Below are 17,820 nucleotides of genomic sequence, written 5' to 3'. Positions count from 1 at the left end.
GTTGTGTTGCGTTTTTTTTTAACTTACCATTTGAAATTTAAGCTATTAACTGCATTTTAAAAAACATGAAAGCTAGTTTCAACTTGGAAAATGTTAAGTTAATTTACTCTTTACATTTGAGAACAACGGTCAAGAGTTGGCAATATCTTGTAACCAAAACTACATGTTAGCAATTACTTCTGATTCAAGATTACATGTAATCAATTCGCAAGAGTAATCAGTTACTTGTAATCAAAGCTAAGTATAACCAACTATGATTAAATTATAACATAAAATTGCAAAATACTGGGCTGTAGTGCTGCTGAAGAAGAATGTGCCTATGTTTATTTTTAAATTTATTTAAAAAAAATTTAAAATATACAATATTCAGAACTGTGAAACACCTTATAATAAAATAGCAAAACTTTTGGAAAACGAAAAAAAAAAAATTATGAATCAAACATTTATTTTTCATAACAATTGTTGTACAAAGATAAAATTTGCAACAATTTTAGAGAAGTAATTTTCAAACAGGAAATTTTTCTTCTGTTTTTATAATATTAACATTAGATATGTTGGTAGAATTACAGATAAATAATTCAAATAAGCATATAAGAGAAAAGCAAATATTTAAAATGACTTTTAAGATAGTGTTACTATTTTTTTTTAACTTTTAAACATCAATTATTAAATTTATCACAGTATAACTTGGAGGGTATAATCAGTTTTAAAAAAAAAATATATGTATATAAGAGAGCAGTGACATAAATTACACAAGATTTAAAGGGTTTGTTAGCAATGAAATTTATACAGCCAAGTTATGCATTCAATAATTTTTACTCTTAGATGTATACTACTTAAAGAACAAACACAACATTAGGGAGGAACTATTATTATTTTTATGTTGAAGTTACAGAAACAATTTAATTTTTTTGTATCAAAAGATACAAGGCTGGTGAAACACTTTTTCAAAAAATACAATCCAAAATAACATGAAAATGGGGCATAATGTTAACAGAAAAAAAAATCTATGCACACATTAAATAAAGAAGTCTTGTGATAAACATATAAAAATCTATTTGTTCGTAATATTTTGCTGTTATTTAAGCATTTGAAAAAGTAAAAGAAATAATTAAAGTTTATAAACATAGTATGCTACACAACAAAGAAAACTGAAGTTAATGCTGAAAAATTAAACAGTTTTCTACTTTTCATATAGAAAAATATTGGTTAAAGCTATATGCTGATATTATTTTAGATCATTTGTTTTAAAGATGACTTTACTTTAACTTTAGGAAAAACTTTAGGAAAAAGGAGAAGTGCATTTGTGTAAGTATAATGGTTCTGAAAAAATTAAGATAGATTACTTTAAAATAATGATTCGTAACATAACCTTAAACGATAATTATTTTACGATGAATTCATTTTAGTTATGACAAAAAATTTTTAAAAAAAGGAAGTATTTTGGTTTTAGTTTGCTTAAAGCCGTCAGCTGCCATACTACTTGGGAAAATCAGTAAAAAGTTTTTCCATTGAATAATTTGTGGGGAATGGCCCTGGTTTTCCACGCATGAAAGCAACCAGGTTAGACCCCAAAACGAGTTTGAATTACACATTTAATAAGAACAAATTATAACTCGTTAAATGATTCAATAAAAATCTAATTTTTTAAACAGGATATGATTTTTTTTTAAAAAGTACAACTTTATACGCAGACAATTTAAAATCGTTTACCCATTAATGCATAGCAACTAATTTTAAGGAAAATTTTAAAATATGCATCATAAGTATATTTGCTTGGTAACTTTAATCTGCAAATAAAAAAAAAATTATTTGCATTCAACAAATATTTTGGTTAAAAACAATTCTACTTTTTTCTTTTAATCTTACATAATTTTAAGTTTTGAGAATTATTTTGGTATTTTACATTGTGTAGCTAAGTTTTATAAATTATATATCATTTTCAAAAAATGAAAAAAAAAAGCTATCAAATAGTTATTTTTAATATTCCAGTTGATTTTACAACATCTGATTTGAATATACTGAATATTATTTAAAAATTATGACATGAGCAGAAACAAAATAATCTTTTTTTTTTTTACATTATGTTTACATTTTCAGATTTCTTTTAAAATGAACGAAAAAAGATATTAAAACAAAAGCAAACTAAACTGAAATATATATATTGAATAGGCTTTGAAATATTATACTGCTAAACATAAACTATAACTCAAAAGGAATTATTTTCAGTGTAAAATATTTTTAACTTTATTGACTCAAACTATAGAAAATTATTTTAATAATATAACTTGTTAAACACTTATATAGTTGTTTCAGCAGTTATATACTTAAGATATCATTTTATTTGAATCAGAATTACTTCATATGAACTTAAAGCTGTAGTTTTAGGGTCTAATATTTTATAATTGTAAAACAATGCATTAAATTTTAAAGCAAAATTTATAAAATGAATAGTCTCTTTAATTACTTCAAAAGACAACCAAACAAGAGTTTAAAGCATAAAGCTTTTCTATATAATGTCACGTGAAGTCAAAATAGAAAACTATTTTGTTATCAGAACAAATGATGTGTTGTATAATTTGCCAGGTTAAAGAAAGAATTTACAATAAAATTTTCACAGACTTAAACTTACTCTAGTTATTATTTCTTACAACAACTTCTTGCTACATAAAACACATTTGTGAAGAATTTAAGTCATACAAATAAAAAAAAACTAATCTATACAAATTAATAAAATATTTTCTTTTATTTCTCATACACATGGAAAAAGCATAACCTAATTACTCATTTTAAATTATATATCTCAATAACACACACTCTATCCAGAATAACTTATTTCTTGGCTTTATTCTGGTTAGCTTTGATTTTTAATATTTAAATAATATACTGAAAAAGCATAGCCAAATTATTCATTTTAATAACTTGGATTACAATAACACAAGAATTGTTAGGAATAACTTATTTTCTGGTTTTATTCTGGTTAACTTTGATTTTAATATATAAATAACACACTATCACAATGTTTAAACTTAAATCAAATTCTTATACACAATTTTTTCCTAAAAACTAGTACTAATTAAAATAAAACTACTCTATGGCTAGATTCTGAAAAATTCACATTCTAAATAGTATATAAACAGAACAGAGATTTACTTTAATAAATCAAAATTATTTTACACCAAATTAATGTGAACAAATATCTTAAGTAATCCCATAATTAAGTTAGGATAGAATTTCGTATGGATAGTATTAAGATTTGTATTAGGATAGAATGTTCTATTCTAATAATTTAAGTGAACAATTTCTTCCATGGTTTCAAGAGATCATTTAAAAAATATAATGTTCTGCTCAAAAATTTTCATTAATGTTACAGCTTTAGACTAGGGATATGATAAAATAGTTTTAACATAGTAGGCCTTATTTCTTTTTTCTTAGATGAATGAGCTCTTTTTAAAAAAATATTGTGTTTACTATGATGCCTAATTTCTGTACATTGAATGATTTTTGAATTTTCCATTTAATACATTTAATACATGATACATGATTAATTTATTAAATTAATTCCATATCTTTTAAAATTAGATATTTTTAAAGAAATTATTTTGATGAAATAAAGATGAAAAAAAAAATTATAACATTTTGTACATTTCAGAAACACAATTTTAACAAGTTTAACTGTTAGTGAAACACCAAACTAGTAATTTAAAGCTTTTAGCTGATTTACTCGATAGCAACTGCAAAAGTCCAACATGTGATTATGTATATTTATCTTCTAAAAGATACTAATGTAAACGTTTGACCCTCAAAACATAAATTGTTCTTTTTTATGGAAAATGAGAGAACATATTATAAATATTAGTTATTCTCAGTTAATTTAACAAAAAATTAAACTAAAATCAATCTGAAGTCACACCCTGTAAATCTTATCCGGATTAGTGATAGGTTGCAATAATAACTAATTCAGACAAGATTGTTGATAAATTAAATTCTTATTTTTAGATCTGAATTTAATATTGCTAATAATGTGATTATTCATCATACTTTAGAGTCTCAACTTTAATTGCCATTTAACAAAAAATGGTACTTAACCCAACTATTCTAAACCTGACTATCTTTTTCACAAAAAGTCTGATTTAAATCAAAAAATTAATTGTTTAAAAAAAAAAGAATTGTTAAAAGTTAATAAATTTCTGTGAAGTAAGCTTACCAACAATTGAATTTCTTTAAAGTGAAATATTATTATCAAGACCTTCGTTGTGCTTTAATTTTCTTAAATTTTGTTTAATTCATTGAAGTAACCAAATAAAATTATCTAATAAAATTACTAATTTTAAAGTTCTTTAAGGAAAGAAAGCAAGGGTACACACTAAGCAGTTGCATTATAATTATAATATTAAACCAGTTTGGGCAAAAGTTTTAAAGAAAACAAAACTGCATAAAAAATATCCATGAATAGTTAAAAACCCTTTAACATTAATGCACTTCGGAATATTTTGAATTAGGTTTTGACAGAAAAAAATTATAATAAGTACTTGGAATAGGGTTGAGTCACACCAAAGCCATTCCTAAGTTGCCTATGATGTTGTAATTAAAAAAATGTGTAAAATAAAAGCCAAAATTGCTATTTAAAAAACAAAATTAGAAAACTACAATTTTTTAAATATTTAATTCATAACTGTAAGTTTATCAGTGCAATCAATCTCAATGCTCATATTGAAAGAGTCAACAGTAAATGAACTAGTAAGTAAAAATTATTTTGAATCCTTAGCAAAAGTTCATTAGTCTAGAGGGAGTGAATCGTACCATTTAAAATTTTTTTCATTAGTTGTTCAGTAATACTTCACTCTGTAGAAAAGTGTAATCTATATAAATACGTAAATAAAACTAAAAATTGCAAAACTGACGGATTCATAATATATTGAAAATGCTCTTGCTCATAAAAATATTTATAAAATAGAGAAATCAAATGAAAAAGTTTAGTAAATAAAATAACAGATGTTAAATATAGAGAGAAACTTGCTTCTGTATCAAAAACTACAGTAAGAATATACTTTGAAATGTTTGTCAATTGTTTTTGGTATTTAAGAGTAAGTTACTAATGAAAGAGACATAGCAGTTAAGCACAATCCCAATATTTAAAAAAAATGTGTTTTAATACTTAAAAAAGACAGGTTATAATTCTCATTTTTATAAACAACTAGAAAAAAACGAGTTTTCTGAATAACTCAAGTAAAATATCATTTTGAACTTCTGTAACCAAATCTTAAAGTCATGAAATTGTTTAAGAATGAAATTTAAGACTTTTCAAATGTGTTAATGTATTAGTCACAATTTAAAACACAGCGTAACTTTCACATATACCATAAAACGACTGTTTGATGATAAATACATACTTTGTAAATTGCAAGATAATGTGCATCCTATGCATTAATTAAACATAAATGAACTTTATTTCTGACTGCTCTTTTAATGAAACACATTTATGCTATACTATAAATAATCATTTAAGCTAAAATGAGGCTTACAATTCTTAAAATTAAAAATAAGAGAAATTTTATTACATTTATTGGCACTTTTCATTGCACTTAAAGTGATGATTGGCACTAAAATTTTTGAAGGATTATACAATACCGATAATAATAATAAAAATATAACAATATTTATATAATTTACTTCTGAAGTATTATGTTTTTTAACATTATTGACAGCTTTTTATTCAGAATTTAATTAATCATTACTCAATTAAAAATGCTGTTAAATGCTTAATAATTACATCAGATTTTCTAATAGCTATAAAAAGAATATTGCTTAGCAGTAACAAAAAAAGGAGAAAGAATGAAAAATGGTCATGATTATGTTCAAAGCATGCAAAATAAGCTTTTATAAAAAACTTGCATGTAATTTTCAGAGAACTTGCATAAAAATCATAAAATATACTTATCTGTTTAGATATTGAGTGGCATAACTACTTTAATAGATTTAAAATAGTAATAAGAAGAATTAAAACCAAATTATAATTAATTTTTTAAATATTCTTCAGAGTTAAAATCAACTTAATTACTACATTTGTAGAACCACATTTGTATGAAACACATTTGCAGAATTTAAAAGTAACATCTGTTCTTTATAGCTAAATTATCATTACAAATGGCAAAAAATTACCTTTTAGAACAATATTATTCATATTTACTTCAATTGCAGACTACATACAATTGTATAGGCTTTGGAATGCAAAACTTCTCATTTAAAAATTGTTACAATGAAAAAGCTCAAAGAAGTTTTTTTTTACACCAAATTATTTTATAATTTAGTTTTTAGCACAATTCAGGCATCTTTTTTTAATTATATCTATTTTCAGAATAATTATAAGAAATCTAGGATCCAGTAACCACTTGATATCAAATGTAACTGTAATTTTCAACATATCTAACAACTAAATATGAAACATTTAAGTGAAATTTAACGATCAAAGGTAGGGAAAGAGATATAAATACATTTATTTTAAATTCAATATTTGATTGACAATACATTCAATCAAGTCATCCAGAGGATATCCAATGAGGTGCAATTTCTGTTTAAAATATGATTTAAGAAAATATTATCCTCTGAAATGTGTAATACAAGCTCTAATCAATGAAGGAAAAATAGATCATATAAATGACATGAGCATTTTCTTCCCTTAAAAATGGCAAAAAAACATAAAAACAAAAATGTAAAGCTCATTTAGACAAGTAACACATAATTAAAAATCACCATACGTTATTTATATTTTGTCAAACAAAATGATGGAGAACCAAATATATATATATATATGTATATATATATATATATATATATATATAAATTTATATATACAGTAGGGAACGGATTATCCGGAACGATCGGGACCATCGCTATTCCGGATAACTGATTTTTCCGGTTTTTTGAATCACTACAAAAAGCCGTTCTTTTTATTGTTAAACCCAACTAAAAACAAATATTTGGAAATAATCTTAAAAAGAAGAAAAAACGATTGAGTAATACACTAATGATTATTTCCAAAATGATGGTAAGGTAAAAATCTTTCAAAAAAGAAATAAAAATCCTAAAATCTTATGAGGAAAAAAACATTTTTAAAAAAAAATGGTGGGAAAATTTATCGAATTTCGTTCCGGTTTTTTGGTTTTCCGGTTTACTGATTTCCGGATAACGGGTTCTGTACTGTATATATAAATAAATATATATATATATATATATACGTATAAATATATATGTATATATATATATACATATATATATAATACACACACACATATATACATACATATACAAGGCCCACGCTAAGGATTTCAAGCTACTAGCCAGTAAATTAGGCAAATATCAAAGCCAATTTTTGAGTCTTCACCAAATGCAAATCTTATTAATTTTTTCCCATAGATAACTATCTTATGGTAGTTTGTTTCAGGCTCATATTATTTGGACCCGATTCTAATTGGTTATGCAGTGCATCTATCAAAAACTACTGCAATCAAATAAAAACTACTGATTTGTTTAGAAAAATTAATTTTGACGTAATTTTAAGGATTGAGTTAAATATATATTTTTCTTCCCAGTTGAAAAAAAAATTATCTAATAATTTTGCCAAAATACAATAGTATTGTCCATATTTACAATTGTATCCCATTCAGCAAGGTCGTGAATGCTTAGCGCAGGTCCTGATAGATATATAAATATTAAAGAGTATGAAATTTCAGTTCAAAAGGTACTAACCTGACTAATATTTTTGACTGCCACCATTTTCAAAAAATTTAAATAGATTTCAAAATGTTAACAACTGTAGCATGAAGAACTATTTGGTAACCAAAACCATAAAAGAATGTAGAAAGTTTAAAGCACATTTATTTCAAAAAAAATAATTTTAGTAATTAATTAAAATAAGGTTGCCGAGAGGTTTCAATGATTCAAATATCATCCACATATCATTAAAAAATGAAAAATATCCAAAATGTTTCTATATTTTTGAATGTTTGCATACTTCTTGGCATAAAAATACCATTTGTCAGGGTAAAAATATGTAGAGAATGGTGAAATTCAGAGTCGATCATTCTAGTGAATATCGAGTAGTAAGGACCTATAGTTGCGCCCTAGTTGTATTCTGATATTTTCTCCAGACATAGCACATAAACGCTAACTCTGGGAAGAATTAGAATGGTAGTTTGATCTGAAACAAAACTTTCTACAAGACAAAACTTACTCAGCAGGCTTTAAGTATTTGGCTGTTAGTGGTGAGGGGAAATTTCACACGATGATATACATATATATATACATATATATATATATACATACATATATATACATACACATATATACATACACACACACATATATATATATATATAATTTTTAATCAAAAGAATTACTAAATAAAAACATTTCAGCTTTTATTTTTTTCCTGGCAGTGTTATAAAAAAAGCACCAAACTGGACAGAAAAAAGTAAAATACAATATAAAAAACTGCAATTCTTAAGAAAGAAATAATGAAAAAGAAATATTTGAATATAATAATTTTAATAAAACATTATATGACATGCTTTATACTTCAAAAATTGATTGAATGCACCAGCTATGATTAGTCATTGTAGACTATTTACAGAAAATATGTATTCTAAAAGCAATATGATTAAAATGTGTAGAATGATAATCAATATAATCATGAAAAACATCACATTAAAAAAGTAAATGATTTGTAACAATGCACTTTTACATTTTCGGCAACAAGACATTATTTACATGCAAGTTCAGATATTTTAAACATAGAATTTGAAAAAAATGAGATTTTATGACTAATTTGCCTCCTAAAATTCAGACCATAGTACAGCTTTCTTATTTTTATCACAACTTAGCAGGTAAGTTCCACACCAACTCCATGCACAAGAAATAACAGTAGAACTAAAACGAAAAAAAGTATGTAAATATAATTATATCTACCGTAAATAATAATTTTTTATGTTTTTACATGGTGGAATGAAAAAAAGAAACTCATAAGTGCAACAAATTTAAATTAGCAACGGGCAATAGTACAACTGAATTCATAAAACTTAATTTTATTTGATAGAAAAACAAATAAGTATTTTATATAGCGCATTTATTTTCAAATCAGCAACATGAAGATAATTTAATTGCAGCTTTAATTACCACTATAATATTCAGCCTAATTTGTCAATTACTAATAGCAGCAAATAAACAAATTGCTGATTTCAATAAAAATAATAATGAAAAACAAAGCTTTCAATACTGAACAAAGGGTTTAGTAGATTACAGATTGGAAGATTCATTGACATGCTTTGTATTCATGAAATGGATAACTGGAGTGAAACATAGACCATTCAAAATTTACAAACTGTGTTACAAAAGGAAAAAAATGCCTTATTTATTTTGAAAACTACAGAAAATATCTTTAACATGAAGACATAAAATTTATATTTTTTTCTCTTTTATGTACTCATTAAATAACAACAAGTTTTAATCAATCAAAAGGTTTCTAATCTAAATCATCAGGTTTAATATAAGTAATAAAATTTATCATCAATTATGGTTGGAACTCATAGAGGTGAAATAGAGGGGTAGAAAGAGTAGGATAACCTCTGGGCTTTCCCAAAATTTGATACTGCAACCTGGAACAGTTTCCTACTGAGGATAAATAACTATGATAAAAGTGTTGCAAATCTATTAGTTGCAATATCAAAGCTTTCATCTTCTAAATATTAAAACTGAACATTTCTTTTTTCCATAGTGAATTTCAAAATGTTGAACTTCATGAGCTTGATATGTCCATCTTTTTCTTTAATTTCTCAAGGAATATTTCTCAAGTAAACACGAAAAGATATAAAAGATTTTATTTTGAGAGGGCACAGGGTAAAAAAAAATTTTTTTTTGGAAATTATAATTTGTTTTAGCTTTCTGTGACAAAATTATTTGAGGAAAAAACCATCAATTGAAAAATTGTTTTTCTAGAATAATTTAAAGCTTTTAAAATTAACTTTAAGTTGCTAGACATTAAAAATAATACTTTAAAAAACATTTTGAAAATTGTTTTGGAATATAATAATAAATATTGGTGGGGTAAAATGTCATTTTGAATTTTTATAAAACATAAATGATGAAGAAATTTTTAAAATGATAAATGAATTTATTAGATTATTCATCTGGGAAAAACAAGGAATGAATTAATTTTAATATAAAAGTAGTATTTAAATTACAAATAATTTATTAAAAAAAAATTCTGTACACTTTTGAAACAAGAAACTTAATAATCCTAAAAAAAAATGCAATTAAAAATATAAATGTATGTTTCCCTCTTATTTCAAAAAGCCATAGTCAGATATGATTGACTGATTGCGTATTGCAATATTGAAGTAAAGCTAGTTAAAAAAATTTGTGCATCAACACTCCTACAGCAAATATTAGATACTTTTCATCATGTGATATCAGCCTTTAACTCAACTGCAGCATGTTTTTCTGGAGGGAATAAAGCATAGTTGATTTCTCTACATACTATCTCACCACTATGTTAGAATATAGTTCCCGGAACTCCAAATATTATTGTTTGTTATGGTGCTATAAACTTAGTCCTTAGAAGAACATACAACGTTCATGTAATTATATCCAAATAATTAAATTTTTCTGTAACTCTGTTTTAAATAATCCATAATTAATATTTCTTTGTAGCCACATTTGCTCTCATTTACCAATTTCTTTTGATTGTAAACAAAGAATAAGAAAAGGTTAATTTTATTTAATATTTAGTTAATTAGATACTTTTTCACAATTTTGTTAGGTTAGTTTTACCTCACAGATATACTTCATTAATTAAATATTTTCTTTTCACTGTTGTGCAGCTTCACCCACTTGAGTTTGAAAGAATGGAAAACAATAGAAAACTTAGTTTTGAGTATTGCTTATTATTGCAAAATTATTAATTTATAAAAGGCAATAAAACCATACTAAATTAAGTCATATTTGCAATAATATAAACTCTGAAAATAAATTAAAATAACAACTTACGTGTGTTCTCTTAGCACTTTTTCTATGGTTCCAGTTGATATTTTCCATATATAAATGCACCCATCTTGAGAGCCACATATACAGAACTGACCATCTGGACTAAATTTTGCTCTTGTCCAATCACATCCAATTAGAAAGGAATCAGCACTGTGAAGAAAAATAAAGTACTATATAAGTATGTACTACATAAGTATGCAACATTTCTAAGCTCATATGATAAAACTGTTTTTAACAATTTTAAATGTCACGGAATTTATTTTAACAGTACTGATCAAGGAAATTTTTAACAATTCCTCAATTACATATATGCCTTTAATTGGAATCAAAAAATAAAACTTAAGATAAAGTTTAAAAAGTCAAGATTGGCTTAGATAAGTTTGCAAATTTAAAATGCATAATATTTTAATGCTAGGCATTTTTTGACAAATCTTCTTGGCTAATTACTAAAATATAAGAAAATATTTTCCCAAAAAAGGAATAATGGCCATAAATATAATGAAATGTGAACTCATTTAAGTTGCATTAAATCCACAATAAATATTTATAATTTTTTTTGAGAATAATAAATTAAATACTATAAAACATATTTAATGTATCAATGACTAATAAATTTTATCTCAACATAATTTCTTTATTATATATACATATATGGTAGGAAGAAAAAAAAAAAATTTAAAACTTAAAAAATTTCGCATTTTTGGTGATTCTTGTCACCATTTTACTATGTATATAAAAGATGTTACAAAGGAACTAAATTACTGAACCTAATTACTCATTACAAATCAACTTCTTTTGCTTAAAAATACATTATATTTTGAAAAATTTGATTTGAGTGAAAAATTATATCCTGGCAAGATAGAGATAGGAAGAAACTTTAAAATTTAATAAGAATGGGTAATCCTGACATCTGAAAACTGACTGAAAAGAACTGATACAATTTTATGTATGAAAAAAAAAATTCTAAAAGATAATGAAGAGGCTAAAGAAGATCAAGATATCAAAGACATCTCATGTACTCAGAAAAAGATAAGTATAGAATGACATGCTTAGCATGGAATAATGATCATTGGAATTCTAAACAATTAACAAAAGAAACTTCCCAACTTTCCACACAACTTCCCACACTTTACCCTGATGGCTTTTAGTTACATCAAAACAACTCACACTTCAGGGCAAACCACAAAATGACTTGACAATATTGAAATAAATATTTTAAAGTGGCTTGCTTCATTCCTTCATGTCAGTTCTACAGAGACATAGTGCGGAAATCTGGACGAAACAACTTTCTACACTCTCAAGTTTTTAATAGAATCTGAGCTAAGAAGGCTTCAAATGGCTATTAATGCTAATGGAGAAAGAATTTACCAATGAGTTATCAATATAATGTTTTTTAAAGATAAAATATCTTGAAACGTATTATAAGTTTTGATTTCAATCCTTATTTACTGAAATAAAATATTTTTCGAAAATATTTTTTTTGCACCATACTGAAACCATTTGCACCATAATGAAATCTCATTTCTAACTTGCGTAACCTTAACTTTTACTTTTAAACTAGGACAGTCTCAGGAACAATTATTCTGTCATTTTCTGCTACACACTACTATCTTATTGAATAACATAAGAACGAGACAAACGTTAATACATATATTTTTAAATGCAAAATTTTAATCACTGTATAAAACAAACATTAATATGTATATTTTTAAATACAAAATTTTAATCAATGTATAAACAATTTCATACCAAAAATAAATTTTCTTAAAACAGTATTGCTGCAGTTACAAATCAATACAGCAGTTTACTCAAGCAAGAAACAAGAATTCAATTGGAAGTGTTGATTAATTTGGAAGTGCATATAAAAATATAAGCGCTTCCAAAGATAAATAATGGTACACGGACATAAACTGTCGAAATTAACATATTTCATACTGTATATTTTTTTTAAAGTTAAATCTCACAAAACTTTCAATTGGATTTTAAATAGTGTGTTAAATAAGTAAGTTTCAAGTAGAGTTTGCAACCCAAAAGTAATAAGATAATCACCTAAATGTATTTGTTACAGTATTCATTCTAAAATCAATAAGCTTGAGAGAATCATCTCTGACACAGGCAAGAAGAGAATATCCATCTAAAGGAAATGTAAAATTACACATGTATAGCAACAGTTTTAACATGTATATAACAGTTTTAAAATTACCATAAAATTTTTAATGTAGGTGAAGTAATTGGATAAAAACCTACTTTACATAATTGGAAGTTCAGTATTATTGACTTTCATCATTCTAATTTTCCCCTTTTATCACTAAAATCAAGCTTTTATTTTTTTTAAAAAGTATATAACTATCCACCAAATTTTAAGATTATTATGATCAATTCACAAATGTTTTCCAATCAAATACACATAAGCAACATATTGTGTATCACTTTAATTAGTTCCAACATTTTTCACAACAAGTAAAAATATTTCCTGTGCACTTCCAATTTATCCCATTTCAGTTTCTATATTAAAAAAAATATCCTTTTTTTAAGTATCCATAAAAAATTTTAAATTTGAAATAAATATCTTTGCACTTGAAGTAAATTATTATGGTTTTGCAAATATAAGCATATAGAGATACTTTAATTTAAAACTTACTCAGTGGTTTGAAAATAAGCACAAAATAATTGATTTGCAAAGTAGTCAGCAATTTTCAGAACAAGTAATATACAAAAGTGTTTCCGTTAAGGAATGTTCCAGATATGCATGAGTGACATCTTTATTTATCTCTACTAAAACCTATCATACAGCTGTAGAATTTTCTATCTGATGGAGTAGTCTATCTGTAGATTCTATATTATCAAGTGGAATGCAATGCTTATGAATTTATTGACAATGGGCTTCTTTGCTCTTACATCGCTATCAAAAAAGTGATACTAAAGGATTTAGTTAGAATACTTAACACAAATGGTAGACAAGGCTCTAGTTCGGGATACTGAGATGCAATGATAATATAATTCAAAAAAATTTGATAAAATCCTCAAAAAAATTTCCAAATGATAATCAGATTTGTAATATTTAAACAATTTTTTTAAAAATATGCTTCAACTACTTTGAGGGACAGGGAAATGATAAAAAGTGTAACTATGTCCACAGTGTCCATCTTTTCTAGATTAAATGAAAGCAAGCTTTAGCAGAAAATTATTTTATAAATTCTTTTTATTCCCATGAAAATGTCATTGAAAATAAGTATTAAATTTTTTTTTCACTTTTAAAACAAAATGCTTAGTAAATTTCTCTCCAAAGAAAAAAATAAATTTATTAAATATACTTTTATAATTTGAACATTTTATTCATTCTTTTTGTTTTATATTCTCTTGGGGAGGTTTATTTTTGAGTCAAAAGATGTGGACTAAACAGTTATCTGGAGGTACGCTATTGGCCAAAAGTGGTTGCCTATTACTTTTAATGTATTTTTTAAATTTATTACAGTATTTTAAATGCTTTTTTATAGCATAAAAAAGTTGAGTTAAAACTGATTTGTTAGCTTCCTAATTCTTATGAAAATAGTATAACATGCTTTTGTTGATATTAGTCTGGTATTTTTAATTTATGAGTAAACATTTAGGGTAATTTTGTGCACTCTGGACATAACAATATGAAGTTATATCTGTTTTGATAATAAAGAATATTATATTAAACATTGCTTGCATTTTATATACTAATAATTAATGTTGTAAAATTATCTGAAAAATTTCAGCCATAATTTTTAATGTTTTTCAACTCTTATACATAAAATAATCTAAATATAATCGTAAGCAACTAAACAAACCAAATTCATGTCAAATAAAATAAAAGGAGCTTTAAAAATACATAGCTAAGAAACTAATATTAATTTTCTATAACCACAGAACAAAGGTTAATTAAGATATAAAAAGGTTAATAGTGCAGTCATATAGCATAAGTCTTTATTTTATACAAACACAATAGCAGTATAGAAGGAAATACTAATTTTCCTTACCAACAGATAAATCGAGGCCCGTTATTCTTCCAGGCATCAGAATCTCATTTCTGCTTGATTCAGATCTGGTATCCCAAAATCTTATTTTCCGATCTACGTGTCCACTTATAATGTTGGATTCACTTGTAACAATATCATTTACACTTGAAGCTGCTAAAATAGTTCGAATACCTAATTTAAAAAAATAAAAACATGAAATTCAATTGAAAGTTCTTGAAGAAATACTTAAAACAAAAGGGAAGAAAAGAAATCGATATTTGCCATCAAAAATACTAAAACATACGAATTTTACAAAGTGAATTTTGAAAAAAAAAAAAGAAACACTCTAGCATTTCAACAAAATCTTGTTCTCGATTACCTGGAAGCAGTTGCTGTAGTTAATATATTGCTTGCATTTTTATATGCAAATAGAATGAATAAAAAATATAACAGTAAACTTGAAAAAGTAAAGATCTATGATAAAAATGAAGACAAACTCAATATATGTGCAGATTAAAATATAAAAATTTTACACCAAAAACTAACTAAAACAAATAAGTTAAAAATAATTTAATGTGATGCTTGATAAATCAAAGAATAAAAAAATGCAAGCACAAAATTTGAAAAATAGATGAAATCTGGACCTTAAATTTATATTATACCATAAACATAGTTTTTATAAATTTATTTAATCAAATTTAATTTTTCATGGTTGTTATAATAGTCTTCAATTTTCTACCCTGACCAATTATTCTGCACTAAATGTCAAAATAAATTATGTAATACTATTTAACTTAAAATTTAGATTAAAGTTACATACTAAAAATGGTAGAAATGATTGAAAATTACATAAATCATATAATTAAAGAATAAGGATGAAAAATAAATAGTGTTTGACATACTGAACATTAGGCATACACTTTTTCAAAAAAATTGTTTAATAAATGCGAAATTAAGATTGACAGATTTTGTTGAAATTTTGAACTATGTTGTTCTTTTGTATAAATTTAAACTATGTTGTTCTATTTACAACATGAACATTGTAATATAGACCTATTCAAATTATCGCCTATTTTTTAAAAAGTTGCATGCATAGAGATTATTTTTTCTAAGGAGAATGGAAACTAGTTCAAATTCCAACATAATTTGTCATGTATTTTATGGTATGAATATATTTTTTGACTGAAGAATTTAATTTAATTAAGATTTTTATATAAATTTTAGACTAAATAGTTGCAAGTAATTTGATTCAAAGATAATGTCTAGGAAACTAGTTATTAAGTTTTTAATTGGTACACAAAAATTGTATAATTTAATCTAATTGTTTTATTAGAATCTTAACAATTAGAAATTTTTTTAGATTTTATAATTCTTAAATAAAAGTTAAGAAACTTGCTGCTATTGATTAATTGTAAAACATATTAAGTAAGGGAGTAAATGAATTAAACAAATATCTATAATATTCAACATTAAACTAAGCAAAAAATCAATAGTTAAATGAATTTAAAGTCAACAAACATACCAATATTCATAAGTATTGCAATATAAAATATAATATAAGTAAAAAAAAGCTTACAAGCTCTTTTGCGTAAGTCCCATACTTTCAAAGTTCTATCATGACTTCCAGAAACAACTTTCGTTGCATCTCCTAAGAATTTAGCTGACATAACTTTATTAGTGTGACCAGTAAGTGTGTGCTAAAAATTAATAAAACAATAACAATTTGCAAAAAACAAAAAACAGTTTGTTATTTTTACTAGCATTATAAATTATACATTTACTATTACACTACAATGAGTAGCTAAAAGAGTAAGAGCCCAAATTTTATTAAGTTTCTACTAAATTATTAACAAAAATTTAAATGTACTCTAAATGATATGGATTTTAAATAATAGTATGTACAGTACAGAACCTGTTATCCGGAAATCAGAAAACCGGAAAACCAAAAAACCGGAACGAAATTCGGTAAATTTTCCCGCCATTTAAAAAAAGTTTTTTTTTTTTTCCTCATAAGATTTTAGGATTTTTCTTTCATGTTTGAAAGATGTTTACCATACCATCTTTTCAGAAATAATCATTACTGTATTACTTTATCGTTTTTTCTTCCTCTTTAGATTATTTCCTAATATTTTTTTTTTAGTTGAGTTTAAAAATAAAAAAACGGCTTTTTGTAGCGATTCAGAAAACCGGAAAAATCAGTTATCCGGAATAGCGATGGTCCCGATCGTTCCGGATGATAATTGGGTCCCTACTGTACTTAATTTTTAAAATAGAATGCTACTAATTACTAGTAAAACATATTAAATTATTTATATATTCAATAAAACAAATACATGTTCGCATATTAAATAAAGCTTAAAAAAAACGAAAAATTACATTTACAAAAACATAAAGCAATTAAACTTTTGGGATAAATAATTAATACATACATTAATTTAATAATTTACTAACAAATTTTGATACGTTAATGCATTTAAACTAAATACTATACCTTTATCTTCATGTCATGCACACTCCATATTCGACTAGCAGAATCGCAAGAGGCAGCAAGAACCAACGATTCCTTAAAATAAGATTTGAAGCAAACATTTTAAAACCGATAAAATATTATTTATTTCAGATATAAAATTTATTCTAATGAATGTTATGCTAAAGAAATAGAGAGATTAGAGCATAATACAAATAAAACAAATAAGGGCACAAGGAGAATTGTCATTAAGGAAAAAAAATGAAATTAGAGATAAAGTTGGAATATTATGAGATAGCAATATTTTAAGTTCTTGTTATTTTATTCAGT

The 17,820-nt window shown here is 24.8% G+C and overlaps 1 protein-coding gene across 1 annotated transcript in view; it reads right to left on the bottom strand.

Annotated features, from left to right (window-relative positions):
- Positions 1–8,530: 8,530 nt before the first annotated feature.
- Atg16 (Autophagy-related 16) overlaps positions 8,531–17,820 on the bottom strand; it is a 34,743-nt gene continuing 25,453 nt past the window's right edge. Inside the window, exons 11-16 of the mRNA XM_016053462.5 lie at positions 17,515–17,586; positions 16,600–16,720; positions 15,045–15,215; positions 13,090–13,174; positions 11,044–11,190; positions 8,531–8,928 (exon numbers count right to left, since the gene is read on the bottom strand). Of these exons, the coding sequence (XP_015908948.1) occupies positions 8,835–8,928; positions 11,044–11,190; positions 13,090–13,174; positions 15,045–15,215; positions 16,600–16,720; positions 17,515–17,586 (690 nt within the window). The 3' untranslated portion in view covers positions 8,531–8,834. The remainder of the gene's footprint in view (positions 8,929–11,043; positions 11,191–13,089; positions 13,175–15,044; positions 15,216–16,599; positions 16,721–17,514; positions 17,587–17,820) is intronic.

This window comes from Parasteatoda tepidariorum, chromosome 12, assembly GCF_982258835.1.
Source record: "Parasteatoda tepidariorum strain Cologne lab strain chromosome 12, Ptep-v5.0, whole genome shotgun sequence".
In the NCBI taxonomy this organism is placed as follows: Eukaryota; Metazoa; Arthropoda; class Arachnida; order Araneae; family Theridiidae; genus Parasteatoda; species Parasteatoda tepidariorum.
Note: the sequence above shows the minus strand (reverse complement) of the source record. Positions and strands in the feature narration are given on the sequence as shown.